General features: G+C 35.6%; 1 protein-coding gene across 7 annotated transcripts in view; it reads right to left on the bottom strand.

Moving 5' to 3' along the window:
• LOC135195621 (IQ domain-containing protein E-like) overlaps window positions 1-25,983 on the bottom strand; it is a 176,384-nt gene that overhangs the window by 64,799 nt on the left and 85,602 nt on the right. For 6 of the 7 annotated variants that reach the window (XM_064221962.1, XM_064221960.1, XM_064221963.1 and 3 more), the window contains 4 exons: window positions 19,612-20,029; window positions 16,981-17,132; window positions 15,451-15,575; window positions 7,406-7,471 (listed from right to left, as the gene is read on the bottom strand). In XM_064221962.1, coding sequence (XP_064078032.1) covers window positions 7,406-7,471; window positions 15,451-15,575; window positions 16,981-17,132; window positions 19,612-20,029 — 761 coding nt within the window. The remainder of the gene's footprint in view (window positions 1-7,405; window positions 7,472-15,450; window positions 15,576-16,980; window positions 17,133-19,611; window positions 20,030-25,983) is intronic. The other variant, XM_064221961.1, reaches the window with a different exon arrangement.

Below are 25,983 nucleotides of genomic sequence, written 5' to 3' on the forward strand. Positions count from 1 at the left end.
GCTCTGAACAACCCATAAGTGTCTAGCAAATTTGCTCAACAGCCATGTTAAACTATTTATAACAAAAAAAAAAAAAAAAAAAAAAAAAAAAAACTGTGATCATCAAGAAATTTTACAGAGCGAGGTGAGATACAAACAGATAGAAACTCCAGTCAGACTTTCTTTGAAGACACCCCAACACAAAAAAATTAACATTTAGAGCTTTTTCCATCCCTTTCATAGCATTCCCCTATTATTAGTGCCCAAATACTACTGTATATAATGGTGGAGACAGCAGAGCGGTACATTTTTGTATATTGGAGGATCTGTCACGACAAAATATGACTTTTTCTGAAGTACAACAATGGGCTCTGCCTAACTCAGTGACTGTGACTAATGAAGACCTAGCCTGCACCCACCCTCCCTCTGTGTGTGTGTGTGTGTGTGTGTGTGTGTGTGTGTGTGTGTGTGTGTGTGTGTGTGTGCGTGTGTGTGTGCACGCATTTTTAAAGCATTAATTTAAAATTGATTCTAAGCCTATTCAAGATCCTTTACAGCAACAATAAAATTTATGTACTACATATGTTATACGAAAATTTATAATTACACTGTCAACACACATCCAAAGTGGGATATGTACACTTTAAATGCAAATTATGAACATTGTACAGTTTACAACTGTTGCATCTAGTTGCTTATTATGTAACTATAGTGTAAAATCCATTAAAATTGAAATTATTTTGTTTAAAGATAGGTTGCCTATTATGTATGGCTACCTTCAATAACACCACCTTGGTTATTGACAACTGTAAAATACAGCAATGATAATTAAAACCTATTAAAATGTTTCCCTTCAGAGACAAAATTTATTGTTGGTATTTAATTTTGTTTTAGTTTTTTTTATATATTTTTTTTGTAATGGGGTAATTAGGACCAGAATGTTCCAAGTTACTAAGTTTTGTCATATATTTACTTCATGGCTCTCATATCTGTAAAGTCTACCTTGGTATGAAGCCATCAAGCTAGGTCAAGTTTGTGTGCAGTTGAGTTTTGTCCTATTCACTTACTGGAGCTATATAGCTAACCATTCGTAAAATATTTACATAAATACACACACGTGCTTAACTTTTTGTGTATTGGTAACAAACAACCAGACAAACGAACTGAACCAAATATATGTACTTAATCTTCTTGGCAGAAGTAAAAATAACAGCAATGTACTTTCTAATTTCAAGTAACTTTACTTTCAGCCAACTTATTTCATTTACCACAGTCATATTCCCTCCATCAAACTTTCCCCTTAATCTCTTTACAGACCATAATTTGTGCAGAGATCAAACATTTGTATACATATACTTATGAGATGATGAATGACTAATTAGACCAAGCTTTAGAAACCATGCCAATCAGTTAACATGTGTTAATATCAAAGCTCTAACTGCAAGGGGGGAGTTATGTTTATATGAAAAAGGAAACTTTAAAAATTCTATTAGTTATCAGAGTATGTTAAAGCATAACAATTAGAGTCAGCCCAGAGTTAATAAGGACATTTTAAATAAAAACAAACCAACACTAAAACTTACATTTAATTTATATAAATACTCCCATACTACTGATTATATACAGCACTGCCTTAACATACTACAATGCCTACTATGCAAGATTTTAAAATATATATAAATTAATATGACACTTGTAGGTGTCTTTTAGCTTATGATTTAGAGGATAAGTTGATCTGGCCTACACTAAGAAGCCGTAATAAAAACTCTAAAAACTAATACCATTAAAAATACTTTTAGTTTCAGCAACCTTTTATTAGTATAGTACAGCCTTTTACACTATATTACTACTCAAAGAGCACAACACTGAGTTAAAGATTTTAACCAAATTACTCCTTCACATATTATGAAAAGCATGAAACACAATGGTGTTGTTGCATTTCCCTCTTAAAAAAGCAGTAACAAATGGAACGGCTGTGTTAGATGTAAGGGAAAGTTTACCCCGTGAATAAAATAGTAAGAGTTTTAAAAGCTCTATGTTTAAAGACCAAATTACGTAAGCACTCAATGCCAGACTGAGATGCTTCCAGGTCATTCAAAATGAAGAGGTGAAGGACTGTCATTAGTAGACAAAAGCACTTAATAAGTAGTGGGTCCCTTGATGGCTTAAGTTCTGTATCTAAATTTCTGGTTTATAGTAACACTAACAAATGGTTGGAAGGTAAGAACAACATAAAATATTGGTCTTTATGATGTTCATTTCTTTCCTACAATTTTATGTCCTTAAAAAAATAAGACATCCTTACAGCATCCCAAGGAAGGAGGAAAATGCCATTCACATACTGAATCAGGATCATTTGGAAACTATTAATAGGCTGAGATAATGATGTCACTAGAACCATCTTAACATTTGTACCTTATTAGAAATATAATTTCCATGATAGGACAAAGATTTCAGACACATTCTACCCTGGGGTACAGTTACAAAGATCATAATGGTGACTTTTTTAACACCATGATTATATATAAAAAATTTTTTGTTCAAATAAATCCATTATTCATCTCACCTCATTTCTGTTGGTGCCAAAATCCCTGTCTAACCACTCTCATCTGCAAAATCCTCATTATGAATGCTCTGTCCTGCCCATTGATACTTTCTCCATGTTTTCCTAATTTTTTGTAGGAAAGATGGGATGGGAAGAGGACAGTTCCTACATATTTTGCTGAAGCTGTTAATTATAATGTTTCAATCCCCTCAGGTCTACACAAGACTTTACTACTAAACAAAAAAGGGTTTCAGAGTGAGAACCTTCTTGATATGATGTACACCAAGATCATAACTCTAGAACATAATATGTTGTTGTTTCTCCACCAGCAATATTCCACTGATTTGAGACCTATGAAGTGAGAGCTTCAACTGTCCACTGTGGGAGACACAAGGGGAACACCCTTCTGTAGATTAATTCTATCTCACCACCCCAACATAACTTGGTAATCTTCAGGCTTGGATGATGCCAACAACTATCCAGTCAGCTGAAACTGAAGGGAGCAGACCCAGAGCCAGTTGTAAAGAACAAATTACACTTGATCCAGTCATTGAAATGTATCAATGAGGATGTACCAACTTCTTCCTCATACTAAAAATCATTTCTTGGTAAGCTGCTAAGTCAACCTTTCCATAAGATCTGGAGGTCTAAGAAGTGAAGTAGTTGAAGAGTGTCAACTGAAGCCTCCACAACTCCTCCCTCAAAGAAATCATGACCAGTCAGTCATCTGAAAAGAAATCTGAATACACTTGAGGGAAAATCAACAAGTTTCATCCTTTCCCTGACAAAATAAAGTTATTTCCTCTCCAGTAAACCTCCTTGGCAACTCCAATATCCATCTGGAAATGCACATCTTGAGTAGGATGAAATCAATGACTGGGCTTCCAACCTCTTGTTTCATTTGGGATGATAAAGAGGCGGCTGTAGAAATAAAGTATTCTCGATAGCCAGCTACTTGAAAAATTATCAACCCCACCTTGAACTGCAAGGCTCGCAACCTTTCTAGCCACTCGAATATGATACAAAGATTCCAGATAAGGAAGGGAATAACTGTGCCATTTAGTATCAATGACCCCTGACCCTGACTCTGACCCTACCCCAATAGGGGCCCAATTCATCTGATGACACTAGAGGCAAGCCCCACCTAAGGATATAATATCTAAAAAGCAAGCAAACACTCATTTTCTCCGAGAAAGAGAGGGTGAGATTTTCCAACTTGGAATTGTCTACCCATCGCTGTTGTTTGGAAAGCAACATCTCTTTGGAGCTGTTTGGGAATGATGTTGAACACTGATCCAAAGTTGCTAATGAGTCCAAGGGTCTGGTGACCCCAGATTGTGAAGGCCCACCTAGGACAGAAGGCTGGACAAGCCCTTGAGGGGTGCATATCTATTTTTCATGACAAAGTTTGTCAGCAAGTACAACACTTCATGGATGAGTAGAATGACAACACATCATAGAGACATGACTGCTATCGCTGACCAAAAAGAAACTATCATATTACTTAATAACAGTATTCACAAAATTATGAACCACAAAATCACTTGGTAACAACCACAGTGAGAGAAAAAGCAGCCAATGATAATAAAATATTAAATCATTCAAAACTAAAAAGGGTTACTGAGTACTAAAGTTATATAGTGTTTCAAAAGGGATGAACAAGAATAAGCATGTTCACGATAAAAGTAATAATGACCCATCCCAAAAACATTAAGTTACTAGAACATAAATGAAAATGGAGATGATTTAAGCAAAAATTCACTGAATGAGACAAGAAGAAGAAAGAAACAACATCTTAACCCACAAGAGGAAGGTGTCAAACCAACAAACTACACATGAACATGAAGGGACTAAGTAAAAATACTGAGAAAAGCATGGCTGCTGACAAAGGTGATCCTGGTGATCCTTGCAAACCAGCAATGTTAAAACTTACTCCATGAAGTCCCACACAAAAACAAACCAAGTGGAAGCAGTACCTGTACCAGTAGGAAGGATAAAGCATGTGCAGTGAAAATTTCATGGTTCTCGTCTGTTATGTTCAATGACATTTGAATAATTGCATTTATAGAAAAAGGGTGATACATGATTGAGTTGTGATAACAATAATCAGAAATTTCACAACCCTCAACAAATCAAAATAGACTGGTGATGTTCCCTGTTTTCTATCTCTGGTTACCGTTTCTTTTGAACTCTGGGTAATCTTATGCCATTGTATTTGACATTTCAAAGATTCATACACAACATAAGGCCCTGTCAGCTAAACTCAAGTTCAAGTTTTAACATCCTTTAATAAAATTATTTCAGGGCTCCTAAATAAGACATGAACTCTAATTTTCAAATGGCACAACAACATAAGGAAGACATACCCCCAGCTTGTACAGGTACCAAGCAACTGAGGTGTAAATGCAGGATCGGGAAAAACATGCTGCTTTTATTAAATTACTTGTTATTCTATATGGCCCTTGGCTTTTCAATTTTTTATCTTCCTGAGGGCCATTTTAATCTCTTCATCTGTTATAATTTCCATTGGTTGTTTATTACACCAACTTCTTCCAGCTCATTTTCATTTTCTTTAACATTTAACATAATTGACTGTGTATGTTCACTCGTCTATAAAGTTCCTTGGTGCATTTCCAAAATGTTTATTTACCTCATCATTTCATCAATGACCCACAATTCTTACTTTCTTACTCAAACTTCCACTAAAATATGAGCTTATCATAATAGAAGCTATTATGATAAGGCAAACAGTTATTTGCAGTTTTGTAATCCTGAAACAAATTCCCTTCCTTTTTCTCAATTCACATATCCTTCAGTGTTCACTGCTACTAATGCCTGAGAATGTGAATTCAATTTAAATATTATTAGCATGTCTACAAAGATTTTATCAAGCTTTATGCCCATAAGAAATGTGTCCTACAATTCCATATATACAAGAAATTTACTGGTCCTTGATGAAGTACAATCAAAATCAACTGAGAGGTTTGTTTAAAATATTGAAGAAAAATCTTACTGCATTCATTTAACCAAATACACTTTAAGATATAAAATAATACAAAAAACGAGTATAGTAACAAAGTGATAAGTAAATGTATAGTATTGCAGTATAATAAACTGTTAATACCACACACCAAAGAAAAGAGTAAAAAGAGTATCTCTTGGGCTACTCAAGGATAGCTGGGTACAATGATATCTTTGGAAATTAGCTCATTCAAGCAGATGAAAAGCTACACCTTGACACTCCAACAACTGGCATGACTTGTGCGACAAATCTTCCACTAAGATCCTTCACCCGGAATCCACTGCTTCTAAAAAGCTTTTGATGGGGGTACTTGTTTAAGTAAACTACAGCAGGGGGGTTGTAAAATATCAACCAAACCATCTTATTCTTTAAATACTCTTGAAAAGTTAGTAATCCATACAAGACAAGCATTTATTTTTTTTATCTACCTGAAATAAGTTACTGCCTCTCCCCCAGCAAACTACTGAAAGGATGCGATAGGCTTCAAAGACCATCAATGCATTTATAAACACTAGTCAACACAATGTGTATGTGCAATGGGCTCATATGATTTATCAAAGATAGTTCTTAGGCACTCCTCTATCAAGAAATGCATCTTGCTTTCCATATTTTTCCTTTCATCAGTTATGGCTTATCAGAAACTGAATTTATAATTTTGGAACTGCTGCCATAAGATTACCTAAGGTGTTACATTAAAAGGAAGAATGTTCTGTCACTCCATAAAAAAAGTCAAAGAATCTTTGCCGTAATAATCCTTTATCGGCTTGCTCTGGTCATTCACAAAGATGAATCGGTCATCAATATTGCAGGCCTCAAAATAGGAATAGTATCTGGCTCCTGCACTTAAGAGTTTTAAATAGATCCAATTTCTTCAGTGATAAAATCATCCTCTTCATAGTACTGTTTGACAGCACTTAAAAGATGAGAAACTGGTTAGAATAACAGAAAAATAGTAATCCCAATGCTGAACCAGGCTGGTAAAATCTGAAGAAAGCTGTTAACAGCACTGGTTGCTGACAAGGAGAGAGGAAGGTGACTAATCCACACCTGTGTTTCGGCATGATGCATTCACTGCCAGACTATTATCCTTTATATGCTATACAAAAAACAAGACTGTTGGGTATGGGGATTTTCAAAGTGTAACCAAAGTGGGAATGCAGCCATTACATATGACTGGCTTTATTTAATGACTGGATAATTTCTATTAAATATTTTCTTCCAAGTAAATCTATCTGTGAAACAAAAGTAGACAGCCTATGCAGAAACTATACACCAATCCTAAAATATCAAGCATTTTTACTGGTCTGATTGAACTACATAACAATTGCAATTCTAAGAAGATCTAACCCTCTGAGGTGTTAAGCATTCCAGTACATTCTCTGTTTTCAATCACAGTACTACATATTTTAGGGACTAATTTCTATGAAAACTTAAAAGCCAACCACTTACAGCAAAGGGAAATACTGTAAAGTATAAGGAATACTACCTACAAAGATGCAAGAGTTGTTTAACAGCACACTAACATACCTTGATACATCAGCCAGATAAGATAGTTAACTTTACCAACCACACATAATGACCAGAACTGTATGGACATACAATCTTTACAAATATCATGAATAGCTGAGTTATGGAAAAGAGGATGTAACAAAGAGATTTTCTTTTAAACATTGAGGCATAGTTTAAGATTAACCATTCTGAACTAATAAAAGACAATGTTCAAGTAAAGCAAATACTATAAGTTGAAGTGATGCATAAGCTAATGGGGAGCCAATGATAAAAAATAAGGCACAAAATACTAATAAATTTTAAGCTCCAAACAGATAATAAAAAAGCCAAGACAATGCATTATTGCACACCTGACTAAACCAAGATGTTGTCGAAGGAGTGTTGTCTGGTACGATGACTGAAGAACTGTGATCTCTCTATCAGTGTGGTAAAGTCAGGATCAAGAAAAAATATCAATAAAAACAAAACTTATCTTAAATTTTCCAGACATTAGTTAAAAGTACAAAAACCTAAGACTTCTACCATGCAAGCCTTCTTCAATTTCCCTTTCATATGGCACTATCCAAAACTGAGGTAACTACCCATATATACTAGTACAGGTAAATGAACTGATGGTAAGTTAATTGGGTAGTACATACCTCTGTTGCATTAACAGTAGGTCATTATTTGGTTGTCTGTACATAACTTTCTGTAATATCATGTGATTATTAAATTTGAAATAGGGTATGCTCATTAATATATATACGTAGTTATGTAGGGAATTTTAGATGGGTTCCTACATAAATACAAATTTTGCATGATTGTTTCATCACAACCTTATAATCTAACCAAATTTGTGGCCTCCAAATACCCATAAAACTTCTGTAAGAGCACCTGTAGCTCTGTGAAAGTGCTCGAAGTTCCAAAGGTCACTAGCTCTTTTATGACTTTCTGAAGCAATTTATTCTTCTCCTTCACTCATCTAAATTCATTTGTTTCACACAATTACATTCTTTTTTCTAGGGAAATGAGTGAATTAGTGATAGCAGGAAAATATTTGCAATGTTGGCTATAGGCATCTTCACCTTACTAGACGGTAGTCAGCATGAATGGTAAACAATGCTTATGGTTTGTTTGGGAATACAAAGTTGTCTCTACTCCAGTTGAGTTAGCTATATGATAAGGGCTTCAAGATTGTCTTCTTAATTATTGCCTTTTTTTATTGATTTGCCTCCATGCTAATGAATAAGTTTTCTTGGTCTTCATTAAGTTTGGTTAAGGGTTTCATTGTTTAAATTTGCTTGTACATTTCGTATGTTGAATGATTCTACTGAATGCTTGTGGACTGTTCAGCCATTCTGAATGTTCCATGCTATACCTTTGTAACTGAGTTTTCATATTTGCTTTCCAGTTCATCTTTTGCAGCAGGGATCACAAGTTGGAAGATCATGGGGACAGGTTTGTCCTCATGATCTCACCTGTTCTACTTGCTGTGACTGTACACTGGCCCAGTGGATCCTTTACTTAGCAACAGGTCTTACATAAAACATGCATGATATGCTGCAGTGTATATCCCTTGGTCCAGCAGATCCTTCATGGACTGGCCTATAGGCTAGGCTTACACATCGACGTAACATAACAAAAACACAATCTGCAAATAACTTCATTTTAAACTTACTGAAAATCTTAATACACAAACTTTTAAATAGTTTCCTAACTCACAATTGTGTTTTTTTTCTTTTATTTGGAAAATTTCAGCACTCATAAATTCAGTATCACCTCTGTCATTTCCAATCGGAGGCAGAGGAGGAGGGGTGGCACAGATTATATTTACAATAAACCGAATCTGCTTCATAAAAATTTTCTTGCTGTCCTTCTTGGATGTTTTGTCAGTTTTTTCTGCCAAATTATAGCTATATACTTCAATAATACTATGGATATACTTTATATGTGCACACAAGAATTTTTCAAAATTTTCCCTTCTGGAATTAGGAAGTCTCATATGCCATCAAACATGGTACATCAAAAAGCATGGTAAGGCTCAATAGAAACCATGTATTTTACATGTGTACAGTAGGATGATATTCTATTCATTGACCACCACCTGCACTTCCTACACCTGTTTACTATACTATAAGCAATGTCTCAAGGATTGAGTTCAATGCTCTTTTTAACAGTTCCTACATAAGGTACATTTGCTTTTCTGGAATAACTTTGTTTCCAACAAATGAGATAACATTCAATGGAATTAGCTGCTAAAAAAGATGATTCTGCTTGATCCTTCTTTTTACATTGTTCAAGGATGTGTTCTTTGCATTATATTTCAGTCAAAGTCTAAGGACGTTAGTTTCAAATGCAAGCAAGTTGTCTGTGCAGATTCGGGTACATTACGGAAACAGAATACTATACAGTATACTGTGTTGAACAGTATGAGAAAAGAAAATGCGTGAATCAATACTGTTAATAAAACCAATAAAATAGGTGAAACAACACTGGTCATGAAACATCATTCTCCCTATCTAATTATAACCCTGAAGAGTAACATTTTGTTTCTGAATGAGAATAATGCCCACCTAGATAAGTAATATGTTACACATTCAAGTGACTAATATAGTTACATCAGTTTTGGATGTCCTACTGCGTCACCTACTGGCACATCAAAACAATTAATACAGGAAAATGTGTGTTTGCAGCAACACATCTACTTCTTAACTGTTTTCATTTATATCAAAATACTACATCTAGACATTCAATTACCAAAATAAAAAAAAAATAAAAAATTACAAAAAGCTGAATCCCACAGCTGTTTACCATTCTCCAACTATTAGGAAATCACAGTTTCCATTTCAATAAAAAAAAGTTTTGTTAGACTAACTAAATTAGTATCTGTCTATTTACACTTCTAGGAAACAGTATGAACTAGAACATAAAGGTTCAAAATAACAAAAACACACCTTGCTATGAAGTATCAAACCAATATTGTTCTGTCAGTCAGGGAATCCTAATCAATTAGATATGATCAAAAATTTTAATTTAAGATTTCATAACTTGAAAAACTACAATCAGGTTTGTATCTTGTTTACATTAACTAGCTTACACAGTGAAAGCAATCAGATCCAGATTTACACCTGGAGGACAATTCTGAAACTCAGCCTCAGTAATAATTCACTGAATATATCATTTCATATGGAAAAATATAAATCAGTAATGCCTCATAACAAAGCCTTGACAATTCTGGGACTCTTAGAAACATAAGAGACAGACTTGGCTCACTCCAAAAGAATTTAACTTTAGGATTCTTAATAAGACATTGAATTTTATGAAACTCATCAGCCAAAAATGGTCCTGACGTTCCTTAGTAAGACTGTTAAAACTCTGCCACAGAAAAATACAAAAAAAGAATCTGGCTTCCTCCCTGATTATCAGACAAAATACTATTTCTTGTTCCTACAACCACCACCACAACTACGTTGAGTTGGTTCAGCAAGATAGAAGTCCTCCACTAAGGACCAGATTTGCTTCACACAAATCAATAATAGATATTAGTGAAAAAGCCTGCAGCAATTCATCAAATCTGGAAAGGCCTGACTGACTTAAACCTTTTGATCTACCTTTTGCACAGCCAAGTTTTTAACAACTATTCATAAAACTATTCATAATAATGACATCATTAGACCATAAATAAATATATCTTCAACCCTAGGATATTTAGAAAGTTCATCTCAGATCGTTTAAGCTACGACACACGAACTGAAACTTGAATTATTTGGTCCCCTTTAGTATCATACAAAATAACTTTTGCAGTCAAGTTTTTAACAACCTACTCATATTAATAGTATCATTAGACCATAAATAAGTATATATCTTTGCTTGTTTGACTTTGTGAGTAGGAGCAAAACACAGTTTGTGAAATCCTACAAAGATATTATCCCAATTGTCATAACAAAAATTGACAAACTAAAAACAAAGACTAAGAAACTACTAACAATCTCTAAAGCATCACAAATAGTACACTTACTTATTTTAAATTTCACACATCAACCGATAAACTGCAGTGTAAATTGCAAACAAATTGTTTAAACCAGTCTTCTTCTGACACAGCTGATGATTACAAATGGTATCTACAAATATTCTTGGGAGTTAATATCATATGCATAGCATTGCAGAAATGCTTAAACACTAAGAGATCCATACAACTAATTCTAATGCAGAAAAATCTTATTTATTTATTATGGAAGAATTTTTTAGATTCAAATTCCCCTTTAGGATTTGAAGGGTTAAATATTCATCTATATATATATATCTCACACATCTTGTTAAAAGCAAACAGAAATACCTTATCATTTTCTTAAAATTGCCATCACCATAACCACAACCTTTTTAATAGGTATGGATGTCTTCTAGAATTTGCCAAAGTTACTGAACCATTAAAAAGGCATTTCCTAAGACATTGGCTGCTGATTTACCTCCCAGTAACCTCTCCTTTTGTCCCATTTAAACAATGACAATTTATCTTCATTCCCCTCCCATTCAATTGTTGGCTAGATGATATACCTTTAACTTTGCATCCCATGCATAGCCTTATGAGACTAAAGAATGATATTGCCTAAGATCAACACAGACTGGGCCTATGGTCACTGAAGACCAAGAGGACTACCAATAATATTTAATCTGATGCCCATTGGACTTCTATGCTTTCTAGCTCTGGTTTCAGCAGTACCAAGCCTTCTCCCTCCTATAACTCTAAGACTATCTCTAACAATTACCGTTTGGTGACTCAACTAAAGACTTTAAAGCAAAATTCTAGAAAGAAATGTCACACTTCTGTTTGTATCTTGAGTTGGTAGCCTTGCTGCCTCATATAATCACTTACTGACTAAGCAGTTGCATTCAGAAAAGAGCTGCTGTAACAAGACAGCAGGTTTACACTTCCTCTTCAGACTTGACATTTTACTAGATGAATTTACTTCTGGTTTGATTACCTATTCTTCATGGGAGGGGGTAGTAATCCATCGCCTCCCACTCTTCTTCAAGGAGGCACGAGGGCCTAGTCACTTTGTGACCTAGTTATATACAATTATCCCCAAGAAAGTATGACATACCAGACAACCTCAGTATAGCAAAACAATATCTACCTTCAGAGTAGCATCTGCATGCAGATTTGCAAGGCTCTGTGGTGCTTATGGGAGATGCCCCTTACAGACCTGTTCAAGAGCTTCATCCACAGTTGTTAATTTACTGATCAGTTCAACTATAACATGGTATAGAGGCCCAGTCTTCAACTTGAAGGAAACTGTTGCTTCAACCCCATTTCCTAAAATTTAAAAAAACTTATAACTGTTATCCCATATACTATTGCACACAGAGATAATCCAGCATTGTTGCAGAGAAAGCAGCAATAGCAACCTTCAAGTCTTGCATAACCTCAACAATTAACTGATATCCAGCCAAGCACAGATAATTTAAGGATTGATGAAGCCAATGGGGTGCTTATCCACTTGACACAAGTACTCCTCCAATTACTGACTTTCATCAGAAGAAATAAAATTAACCCTCTAGCAACCAAGGGTCAAGGAGGGGCTTTGACTCTAGACTTTGAATTTTTTCTAACAGACATGGAATCTTTAGTGGATATATCTCTTTATTTGATTTTTTTCTAGCAGACATGAAATCTTTAGTGGCTCTATCTCTTTAATGTTAAAAACACCTCCCCATATCTCCATACAAAACCTTTGGAGGCTTTATAGCTGAATCTAAAGTCAGAAAAGACAGAGGTAAACATTTTTTCTGATAAAATTATTAATTCTAGATGCTGGACTTAGCAGGGATGGGCTATTGCAGTGATCCCTGTAGCAAAGACCTAAACAAAAGGCAGTAAAAACAACGCCACTGCATCCTTCACCTTAATTGTTGCCACTAGTGAAGAGGAGATTCTTCTGTGTGCAGTTAAGAGCTGTTTATCGCTATCTAAGGAGTACAAGAGATCCCAGAAGTCACTTAGGTTGCATCTCTCAATAGGCCAAATTCATGAGCATGTCACAGAGAACATGGTGTCCTACTGGCTCACCCAGATCATACTTAAAACATACAAGTGTGTTTGAATGTGAGTAGCACAGGTAAGGATTCCAGTCATATGAAATCATAGCTCTTTTCACTCATGTTAGCTGTATGTGTTATTAGGATATTACTTCTCTTTTAAGTACAGCTACCTAAAGGGGACAGCCTACTTTTCAAGATTTTATCTTTAAGATTTGACACACAATAGGCTGAATACTTATTCCCAGGGACCATTGTAGTTTTACTGGCTAGGAGTATACAAATAAGTCACCATTCTCATCTTCCAAAACATTCTACCCTTTCATTTATAAATACGTACATAGCCACTTGGAGACCGACTTCTAGGGTTATTACCAGCTACTTTTTATGCATATAGTATGTAACTGTGATTACTAAGTGATTACCTATACTCAGACAGCACCTTATTTTACATACTTAAGAGGCTCAGCCTTAATTAACAACCCTCTTCCTGACTTATTCTATCACCAAGGCATCTCTGTTACCCTTCATTTTTTTATTCATCACCATAGGACATTCAACAGCTCAACCCTACCACCAAAAAAAAATTAGTTTTTTATACCAACTCATCACTCATATACAGTTCCCTCAGTCTCACTTTCTACATCTGAAATCCTCAAAAAAGTGATGTCAGTCAGTGATGAAAAAAGAATTTTTAAGCAATGCCTGTGCAATAGTTACAACCACTATTTATCTCTTTTGGGCAAAATTATGCAGTGTCTGGGGATACTCAAAGACCACTAGTGTCTACCTGTTCTACATGTTTCAAATTTAACACTTCTGTACTATGAAACACAGTCAGGCCAAGTAAAGGGAACAGGAATAGCAGTTGCCTAAGAGTGTTGCAGTAACACTTCAAGGTGCTCAGATTCCTGCCACATCAACATGCCTGGTTCATGTCATATTCTGTCAATTAAAAATACATGAAACTCATTTCCAATTAATTAGCTTCCACTATTGATATGAATCTGTTGCTTTTCTAGTAAGCTACCAAATACTTCATGCCTAAAATTCTACTGTTTCCAGGTATTCTAGCTTAAAATGTATTAATGAATACTCATCATATCATCATGCAATAAAAACCCAATCAGTCATGGGGCTTTGTGTTAACTACTTGTACTATTACAATCGCACATTTACCACTATACTATACATGACAATGAACACAACAGAGCTAAAAGTTTATGTTACGATAATTATCATTTACTTCAAAGTTTATAATGAAGCATAATAATTACTACAGCAGCAGCTATACAAATGTTTAAACATCTACGTAATTTCACTAATTTCATTAGTGAAATAACTTATTCATTACAACAATAAAAGCATCTTAAAGGAAGAAATCAATTTACATCCTTCATGTACTGAAGACAGACTATCAATCAATACAGTCTTCTACTTTGTCATATGTTTATATATAATCTTCTCTACTCACGTTGCTAAGAAATAATGGAAAGTGTCATATTTATAACTCAAAACACCAAAAATTCTAAAACTTAGAATAAAAACCTGCACTGACAATTATATATCTACAAAAAATACAAACTAATGCTCAAAATCCTTATTTTGACAATTTTTACTTATTATCTACTTATGAGGGGGGAACTAGACAAGAGACCAAAGGCAAAAATAAAGAAATTAGTATATGGAATGGTTAAATAGTGAGAAGTTTTGATACGACAGAAAGAGAAGTAATAAACTCTTGGGAAAAACAACACTAACTAAACTAACAAACTGAAACATGGGAAGAACTCAAAAGACCCTCTAAGACAGCATAATGACCTTATCTACAAGGAGTCAAAATGAAAAGATGAAGGCATTAACAAACAGAAAAAAAACTGAATTTAACTCCCGGAAAAAATGTAAAATTTAAACTTCCCAAACATGATAAAATTCTGATAAAAACCAGAATTAGGAAAACTTCCAAGACCTACAATGAGCATTAAAAAAATCACTATATATATATATAGCCAACCTAGAAATTATCACTTTCCACTTTACGCATAGTTAAACATTCATTTAACAAAAATACATTAAATTAAATTTCTATTTAACCTTTAGGATATAACAGAACACAAGATTTTTCACCAAGCAGGTGAGATAAAATAACCTAATACAAAAAAAACTGTACACTAAAGATGTCTGCATTACTTAGCATATACTCAAGATTATAACCTGAAATAACTTTCTGTACAAATATAGTCTAATAACCAAATTTGTTTAAATGTAAAAAACCTGAAAATATAATTTTACTTCATGTAATATATATTAAATGTAAAAAACCTGAAAATATCACTTTACTTCAAGTAATACATATTTAAAAGAGAATAAAAGTACTTACTCTTTCTTTTGTGCTGTTTCCTTATAAAACATTCGATCTTCCTTTAGCGTGTTGATAAGTTCTCTCAAACTTGAGCGTTCTCTTTCCCATTCTGCCTCTCTTCCTTGTAATTCGGAGACTTTTGCCTGCAAAAATATAGCATAAAAATATCTTGCAAATATCAACCTTCATTTCTACAACTTTCTTTCTTGTAATTACAAACTACTGTTCGGTAAGAATTATTCATAAAAAATTTTAACATTATACGAATAAATCAACATCAACATTGCTCCAACAAAGTACTGTACCAGCAACAAGTATCTGGCTCCCTCATTAACCTGCTAAATCCTTGTCATAATAACAGACATAGAAGTAGCCCTATCTAGAAACTGACTCTAGTGATGGCTATGGCTACTTGGGGCAGCACTAAACATCTAAAATGAATAGCACATTTTTATCAAGGATTTTATCTTAAAGTATTATTACAAAATACACAGTAACATCAACCTTTAAAAATTTCCTCCTAAACAACGTAAGACACTAATAAATAAAGCAAAGTCTGCATCAACAGAAGACAAAAGGTGGTAGTGGGAGATGCAGTACCAAGCAGCAATTGTAGCATCCCAGCCAGCCTTAGTTCTGTACAACATCTGAGGAGACGATTTTGGGAGGCAATATTAAGCCATTAAAAAAGCAAGCAGTAGAAATAACACTGACATCAAGAAAGGAGTCTTCCTCATTAAACACCTTTACACGTGGTCCATGCCTTTAGAATACCTGCAAGCTTGGACAAGATATTCAACAAACATATCTATCACCCACAAATACAATACTTAAAGGTTCCTGTGAGCACTGGTCATTCACACAATAATAGATAAGAATTCTATTCTCTCAAGAAAAACCTGATAAGTTTTTTTGCTAAAAGGCAAAATTAATTTTAAATAAAGGGGATACAATACAAAAATATCACACAACAAAGAAACAACATGAAATAATCACAATCTGGCAAACAGATGTACAATAAAATATAGATTATAAGTTAGCCACTGAAAAGTATAGAAAGGTAAGAGAACTTAGCTTGCCTCTCAAACTACACAAGAGAAATAAATGCAAATGATTCCTATAGTTTGTAAATACTCCTAGTTAGTAAAAACTAAAAACTACCTACCTAATGCTACTTACTGGTAAAAAAAAAAAAAGACACTAACTACCCCAAAAGACTCAAGACCGTTAGCTTGCTAAAACACCAAAATCCTCCAAAAACCCATATGACCTTGTACACAAAAGGTCACTGGTGCTACCACTGGAACAGTCTAAGGAACATCCTAACGATAACAGGGACTGAGTAAGGTTCACAGCAGAGAACCAATGAATTTAGCCATACATGTACTGCACAAATCTACTGCACTCAGATCTCTCTCCTGAAAACTTTTGTCTGCAAACATTTCATGGTCTTGGTAACATAAACGATGGGTTTACGGTGAAATAAATATATAGCCATATAGAACTAAAAAGTTAAGAAATAAGGTGATAATAGTAGTCAGGGTTTACCTGTAAAACTGCTGTATTCTCCCCCGCCATGTCATTCCTTCGAGATATTGCATCTGTAAGTTGACTGTGCTGTGTTTCTAAACGCCCTATTTCCTCGTGACCTCGTTCAATTTCACGAATTAGCTCTCCGCGGCTCATGCCTTCATAATTACCTTGAAAATAACTTTCTGTTATGCTCTATATATTAATAAAATGAGATATAAGCTTTGTGTTCTTTAATTTAACCATCATCAAGTAATGCGAGCACATATTCATATGAATCAATTCAACAAGTGCCAGAAGAATTCAGTATCATAGAGAAAAACATAGCAAGGTCCATTGTTCTGGCATCTTTTAATCAGATAACCCTCTTGTTACCTCAGTAATTAAGTGTGAGTAAAGAAATATGCAACTTTGGAGGATACAGAGCATCTAACATGTCCTAAACTTTGACCAAAATCCCTACTACATATACCACAAATATAACGTCTTATTCCATGGTCAATATCAGACAAAATAAATTATACAAGATGCTCTACTAATTTACTTAGCCCTCACAGGATAGCCCTAAGGGATTTTTTTTTTATTAATAGAAAGTACTTATAGCCTAATGTTTAAAAGACAGTCAAAGTCAAGCTTTTGTATAATTAATACAACTTTCAAAAATTAAGGATTTTCTGTAAATGCCATAAATGTATGGTGGGGTATAATAGTATTGCTGAAAACAAAAAAAAAACGTAAGAGAAGTAAGCTAGAATTAATACCCAGTGTTTCATCTTCCTGTAATACATCGTCATTTATACACATCACATGTTATCCAGATTCTAAGTATATATTACAATACATAGGTACATACATAACTCCTTTAGATCACATGTGCATGATGATACAGTAAGTTTTCATCATGATACATATTATCAAAATCTCTGCAGGTATGTGTAAATGCATGTGTGTATGTTCTGTCGATAATCAAAGCCCTGAGCCTAACTAATAATTAAATACAATATGTCTTGTGTTTAATAAGATGTTTTTAGTTAAGAGTGGTAAAATTGTAGGCAAAATTGTACTGCAATGGTAGAGTGGAAAACTTTAAAAAATATATTTACCATAATTAATCTTGTAGACAATATCCTAGCCTTACCAGGTCAAACACCCTTACTAGATTCTGCATATGAAATATTTTTCTTTAAAAAAGTACATACAGTGGAACCTCTACTCTACATACGAAAGTCCCCACGTACGAAAAATTTAGGTTACGAAAGCAAAGACGAAGATTTTTTGCTTCTGTGTACGAAAATAATTCAGGTTGCGAAAAGGTAAAGTCCAAGATTCGCCCAGGCCGCCGAGAACAATTTTAAAACTGGCACGCCGCCAACTCAGTAGACTCGCCACCTTCCTCCCGCTCTCCCATTAGTTCCTGATGTTAGTCACTGCCGTAAGATCCTGCTCTCCTATTGGTCAGCATCTGACCCATCATGCCTCTATGTAAAGGTGTTCCTTGACCATTTTTTGTGGTGGCATTATCGTAAACACCTGGAATTCATTCGTTCACATATATTTCATTTGTTAACATAAATTCGTGCTAGTGATTTCGCTTTTCGTTGTACTGTAAGTTACTTTATCGTGTTGTGTGTGAACTTAATGACTTATGTTATTTGCCATGGGTCCCAAGAATGTTGCCTAAGTTCACGGAAAGAAGAGGATGTTTTCTATGGAGACGAAGATGGAGATAATCAAGAAGTGTTAATGTTTTCTGCCATTTGTTAATGTGTTTCGTAAAGTTTAGTGTTGATGTTTTCTACCATTTTTTAATGTTTCATAAAGTTAAGTGTTCACGTTTTCTGCAGTTTGTCCTCCCCTCTGTCGCCACTTTCGGACATCACCTCACTCGAAAGGTAAGGTTCCACATTTTACTACATACGTACGTACATGTACACACACAGTATTTCTTGTGCCCTGCACACTAATACACTTTATTTACAGGTACAGTAACGGTTAGGTTAAGTATTGAATGGTCCAAATTATTGTATTTCATTGTTTATTGGTCAATTTAGCTTTATTATAAAATTTACTGTGGTGTTTTTTGTAGGGCTTGGAACGAATTAGGCAATTTACATGAAAAACGTAGTTCTAGATACGAAAAAATCAGGTTACAAAGGCCGCTTCGGAACGGATTAATTTCATAACCTGAGGCACTACTGTACTTTTAATTAAGGTCTTAAACCAATATATGGTTATTTAAACAATATCCTGTGATTAGAAAATCTGAAAGTATGATGTTTAATATTTATTATATTTTTGACAAATTTTCAACAGACCATCAGATGATCTACCATTTCTGAGGGTCTCAGTTCCACTGATGCCAGAACTATTGGACTTTACCATATAAAAATTTATAAAGATAAGTCGACAAAAGATAAAAATCCTATATATATATATATATGCATAAGCAGCTGCTAAAATTGGAAAATATCCAGGATTTACCAAGCAGAAGATAAATTTACTGTTAAAATTTGGTTCAATATGCTTTACACTATATATGCAAATCTATATACATACTATTCTTCACAGGCTCAGGAACAAAATAGCCCCATATATCTACATAAACTTCAGATAATTTTCCTAATAACCATGGCGTTAAGGATCACTTACTTTTTATATCATCCGAAAGTCCAAGAACTCTCTCCATATCTGCAGAAAGTTTACTGTTTTCTGCTGTCAGCGTTGACACTTGATTTCCTAAACGTGCATTTTCTTCTTCCAACTGGATCAAGGCATGCCTTAAGCTGGATGAAGGGGACTCTTGACCATCACCCCCATCACGTCTTCCATGTACTCCTCCATCCCTGCTATCCCTACCACTTCTCATGTTTGACCAATGGCCAATATTCCCACCCTTGGTTTCCTGCTGGGCTGGAGTCTGGAGCTGTGTGTGCTGTTGAGGTGGTTGGCTAAAATGCTGTGAGTGTTGAGGAGAGTATTGTTGTGGAGGCTTCTGATACTGTTGATAATGCTGTGTTTGCTGCTGTTGGTGTTGTGCAATGTTCAACTGGTTCCTCAACCTTACAACCTGAGAAAAAATACAATTGTTATATTGTTTGTATCTCAATATAAGTCCAATACGTACCATTGAAAAGTTACTAATACAACAGTAGTAATTATTTCATATCTGATTAAGTCAAAGAAATACTTTTGAAAGTGCACTGGTTTCATCGAACCCCAGTAATTATATACATATTGCCTTATTTCTGCATACAAGGAAATAACAAGTCCATCCATACCCATCCTAGTATAGACTGAGAAGTGCCATACACATATGCTAAGTAATGTGCAGGGTACCAAGCAAGCTACTCTCTCTTTCTGTTACAGCTGAGTCAACATTGCTATCCTTCCCTGGTCTGCCACTTTAAAGTTTTTCAGTGCCTTCATTCTTTTTATTAATAATTTTACCTGTGATAACTTTCCATGCATGACAGGTTCATTTTAGCGATGATTTTGCCAGATTTTGCCAGTATCCTACTGTTTGCTGACATTATATAACTGTGGAAGTGCTGGTTGCTGGCTTGTGGCACCTTTACCCCTCAGCTTACTAAGAGTATTTCTTATCTCATTTAGCTTCCTTGGAAAGCAAGGAATCTTGTGAGATCTGGCAATGCGTGCACATATCAGGTGAAGAGTGGTCAAGGACCACACACCCACGCCACCGCATCAGTCTTTTCTTAACCGCCTGGACGAGAGTTGTGGTTGACCTCTTTCGGCCTTTTCCTGGTTCACTGTCCATTTCCCTTGTGTTTTAGTTTGTGTGAGTGTGCTGTTGTTATGGCTTCTTCTACTCCATTTCGGCTTCATCAACTTATGTGCCCCGGAACTCCAGGTTTTCCGTGTTCTCGTTTTTTGGCTTCAGCTGCGACCGACCCCCAGGTCACTTGCAGTAGGTGTCGCTCTAACGTTTGTACAATAACGAATCCCTGCGCGGCCTAGAGAGCAGTGGAAGTTATTTTATAGTAAGAGGGAGCATCATAAGGTTTCTACTCTTCCTTCGTGGGAGGGTTTTTCTTCTCCTCTTCCCAATGCTTCGTCTCCTGCTGCGGTCACACCCCATGCTAGTGTTGTGCCTTTGTCCCTTTCCTTTTCTTCCATTGATTCATTGTTGGAAGTATCGAGAAGCCCTCAGGCTGATTTATGTACTACATGAACTCAGTCTTTCTCTGGTTGATCACCAATCCAACCTTTCTCCCCTCCTGTACTAACCTATCAATCATTTCCTGCATTTCAGCCATTGTAGAGGCAATTAGAACTATCATCTGCGTATTCAAGATCCCATAATCTCTGGTCCCCTTTCCATTGAATGCCATTATTCATTCCTTGCATAACCTTGGTCAAAATATAATCAATCACCATAATAAACAGTAGAGGGGACAGTATTCCACCTTGTAGTACTCCAGTCTTGACTTTAAATGCATTTGTAAGATTACCATCAACTATTACCCTACAACAAGTTCCACTATGCATACCCATTATGTTTACAAAATTTCTGGTAACCCATAGTGCCTCAGAATCTTTCTTAACATACTACATGAAATACTATCAAATGCTTTCTCAAAATCCACAAAGAATAAAACAAGAGGTGATTTTAGTTTGTTACACTGTTGAGCTATATGTCATAGAATAAAAATCTAATCGTCACATCTTCTACCCTTTCTGAAACCTGCTTGCTCTCTGATGGACACAAGCACCAAGCATGCTGTTTCCATCTTGTAATGAGTCTGAAGCTTATTCAATCACTGATCTTCTGCTGCTAGGCACTTTCCCTACTAAAAACAACTGGAAAACTCTAGAGACTAGCACTCAGTGACTTCTATGGTGTCTTTTAACTTCATCCCCAGAGATGTTGGCAAATCCAAAGAGTAAGGATGGAACTTTATTAGTATCTGAGACAGGGGAGGACAACCTATACAGAATCCTGATCCTAACCAGGGTTCTTCCCCTTTATTCTCCCACATTGCACAATGAACAGACAAACAACCTCCCATTCATGGCAGCAGAGGAATGGAACAGTCACTCTCAGTGATCCCCTCCCTTCTTTTCCCTTTTCTGCCCATCCTAACCATGGCTGGAGGAAGGAGGACAAATAAGCTGGGAAGACTCCCCTGTATGACTCCTTCCATGGGTTTAGGAGGAGCAAGCTTCCTCAAAGCACCAGACACTTAAAGGTTAGCTGCAGCCTGAATCCAAGAGTCCATTTTTCCAAGAATCCATTATTCTCATCTTCACTGTCACCTCCAAATTATTCTTCAAAAAAAGAGACATAGAGAACCCAACACTGAGCTGTTCCTCAGAAAAAGACCACTCGTGGAAATCCTGTCAGGAGAAGAGAAAAGCAACAATATCCCTCCTCAGAGCCAGGTTTGTCCACAGGTTGGAATTCAGTTGTGTGAGGAAAGTAAATGCTTTTCTCCAGAATCACAAACTTTCTAAATATTGCCCTCCTTTCATGAGAAGACATATCTGTCTGCCAATGTTCAACTAGAGGTTGAGCCACTAGGTAACTTGGATAGAAGCCATGAGAACTGTCACCATGGCACGCATCTCTGCCACCAAGAAGTAACCACCTTGACAGTCACTCAAGAGATATGGTTTTTGTCAATCTACAAGCTGAGAAGTCCAATGCAAGAAGAGAGGTCTCCACATCATTTGGTGTATATAGTACTACCTCTGGCATGAGCAGGGAGGGGAGGAGAATTTGCTAAATCTGTTCAACAGTAAGCAACTTCCTAACCCACATATCAAGACATACACCTCCTCTATAACATCACAAATAAGTTGTTACCAGAGCAGCCTGACTGATGTTCTTGGTTCAGGAGGGCACCCAAGGGAGAGCTCAATCAATGAGACCATAGTTAGGTATGGAGCCAAGGTGGCTCCATACCTATTATAGAAATTATAGAATTATAGAAATATAGAAATTATAGAATTATAGAAATATCTCTTGAAAGTGCTACTCTAGCTCAGCCTGAACGAGTTCTAGAGAACTGCGACCATCTAGACCCATAATATTCAAAAGAGCATGAGCCTCACAAAAGATGCATTTAGCTTCTGCTCTTGTTACTTCCTACTCTTGAGGGATTAGAAAAGAACTCCAACCAGAAGAGGCTCTAAGAGACCCAAATGAGTTACTATCCAAACTCCATTCAGACATGGACTCTGTTGTCATTCCGATCCCCACTATCACTCTTTGCAGCAGCTGAAAGAAAAATGACTAATGACATAAGGTAAGCAAGAGGTATTTCCTTACTTACTCCCATACGCACCAGTTAACAACTTGTTACCAAGTTCAATGACCACTCCAGCTTGTGCTGAGGATACTACTGTATAAAAGGCTTTGGTTTGAATTTCAGGAAAATCAGCTATGTTCATATAATAGTTTGGAATTTATTACAAAAGGTGCCAAAAATTTTCTTTTGCCATTTTCTTAAAATTTACAATCTGAAGAAATAAAATCTATGACTGAGGCTTGTAAGTTTAAAATTCAATTACACTTTTAGTTTGTAGTGTAACTATCAATGTTAAGTGTTAGGAAAAATATTTTAGGCTGCAAATTTATTATATAAATACGTTATGAAATATACTGTCAGTTTTTTTTAATGTAAATTACATTAACTAGAGTCTAAATTTTGAGCTTTTCATACAGAAGAAATGACATTTTTATAATAACACAAAGTTTTCATTTTACTACCCCGTAATTGCGCAGCTGAGAGTTTTACTCGCCCGGCAGCTAAAATTCTTAAATTCGCGGATTGCACTAATTTTTCTGTTTTGTTTTGGGTAGGTAACAATGGCCACCCCACTTTGGTTAAGAGATCAGTTTGTTTTATGCACCTTGAAATCCATGCTAGGGGATGGAGGGTGGGCTCTGATCATGTAATTACATACTGGGTAAGTATAATTAAAACTTTGTTCTATTATAAAATGTCATTTTTAATTAACTTGCCCAGGAATTACATAGCTGATTCCCACATTGAGGGAGGTGGGATGCATGGATACATCTACCTCAAAACATTAGTAATGTAATGAATTTGGGAATTGAAACCTTTCCCAATATTAATAATATGTTTGTTGTTTCCTTACCGGATAAGAGTGTTGCTGCAGGAATATACAGCTTCTGGTTGCCACTCATCTTATCATGTAGTGGCGTGGCAGTATACCCGTGGAACGCCTACTAATTCAGTGAGAAACTTTATAGTGAAGGACAATTCCAAAGGCTAACAAAGATAATAAGCAAATTCCCCCTGCCCAGGGCTCAGTACCAACAAATAACACCAAAATAATTTTATCTATATCCAAAAATATATCCATAAAATAACTACTACCCAACCAAAAGGCTGGAGAGTACTCCCAGTACTTTGTACCTGCAGGATTCCCAACAACTTCAAAACCTTATGTCAAGGAGAAGACTAAATTTAGGAGAAGTTGCTTCCTACACTTCCTTTCCCAACATCATGCCAGCCGCTAAAATCGGACCCCAGGTACTACATTTATCATATATGGTTTCAATGTCACATAGATAAAGTAGATTGTAATATATTGCTGTCAGAGATAAATTCCTTTTGAAAGCCAACGAAGTGGGTACTGCTCTAATTTCATGACCTTTTACCTTGCATAAAGGGAACATGTCTTCTTGAATAAAGGAGAACTTCCCAAATGACGTCCCGATAGGAAGAATGCTAGGGCATTCTTAGGGAGCGGTCTGGAGGAATTCTTAACAGAGCACCACAGACTGCAAGAATCACCACGAATATCTTTTGTTCTATGAAGGTAATACTTCAAAGATCTTAGGGGACAAAGCATCCTTTCATTGTTGTTGGGTTCCAAGATCTCCCTCACTGTCAATCGAGAAAGAACGAGGCCATGGATTAGCAGCGGACTCATTCTTGGCTAGAAATCCAAGGGAATAAAAACAAACTGTGTTTCCTTTGGAGAAGCCTACTCTTTTGTCCAACGCATGCACTTCGCTGACTTGTTCCGCCATCACTAGTTTAAGGGGGCCGGCCAGCTAATGCCATCTTTTAAGGACATGACTTTGATATTCATACCACTTAATAAGGTAACTTGGGACATCTCCAAACCACATATGATTTTCGCCTCTGACCTTCGGTTTTGTGACGCCAGGGCGATTTATCCCGAAAATAACCATTTTTCAAATTCTACCTCCTCCTTTGATATTTAATATTAAGACCTGGGATTACCACCATATATAGACCTGATGTATACCTCAATCAAATGAGGAGTTTTTTTTCTAAAAGTCATTTTTTTGCTAGATATGAATTTTTCATTATGGTAAAAAAATAAACCCTATAAATCTGGAAAAAAAAATTATAAAAAATAGACGAAACACAAATTGGAAAAAAGGGCTTGATTCGATTCTTCTATAATGTCTTTCTGAGTTATTTACCAAATTCCAATGTTATAGCTTTAAAACTAAGTAAGAAGATAGATTTTCAAGGTCAATAAGTATAGTTCAAACTTTTCCTTCATATTTTTTATAAAGACAATGTTAATAAATAATGATTATTATGAATGTATATTTCTTTTTTGTGTATGAACAAACCAAAACTATGTTATTTATCATAATTTAATCGATCCCTTTCCTCATATATTGTACCCTGGGGCACTGCGTAAGGCAAGACGGGGCACTCCTTCCTACGCAACTCTCTCTTGTCTCCTTCACTAACTCTGCTTATTACAGCGAATTTTCATCTTCTGTATGTTAGCGAGATGTTTTCCTTGTATTTTCCTTTTTGGCATGATGAAATTCTTGCCGAAACAAACATAAACAAACATAAATGCAAGAGAATATCAGAGGTGAAACTCGAAGGTGTACTCTCTTTTTACAAAGACAATATCAATAAATCACGATTATTATGAATTTCATATTCCTTTTTGGGTATTAAGAAACCAAAACTATGTTATTTATCATAAATGAAGATCCCTTTGCTCAAAGATCATAGCCTGGGGCACAGTGTG

The sequence above is a fragment of the Macrobrachium nipponense genome, chromosome 16, assembly GCF_015104395.2.
Source record: "Macrobrachium nipponense isolate FS-2020 chromosome 16, ASM1510439v2, whole genome shotgun sequence".
Lineage (NCBI taxonomy): Eukaryota > Metazoa > Arthropoda > Malacostraca > Decapoda > Palaemonidae > Macrobrachium > Macrobrachium nipponense.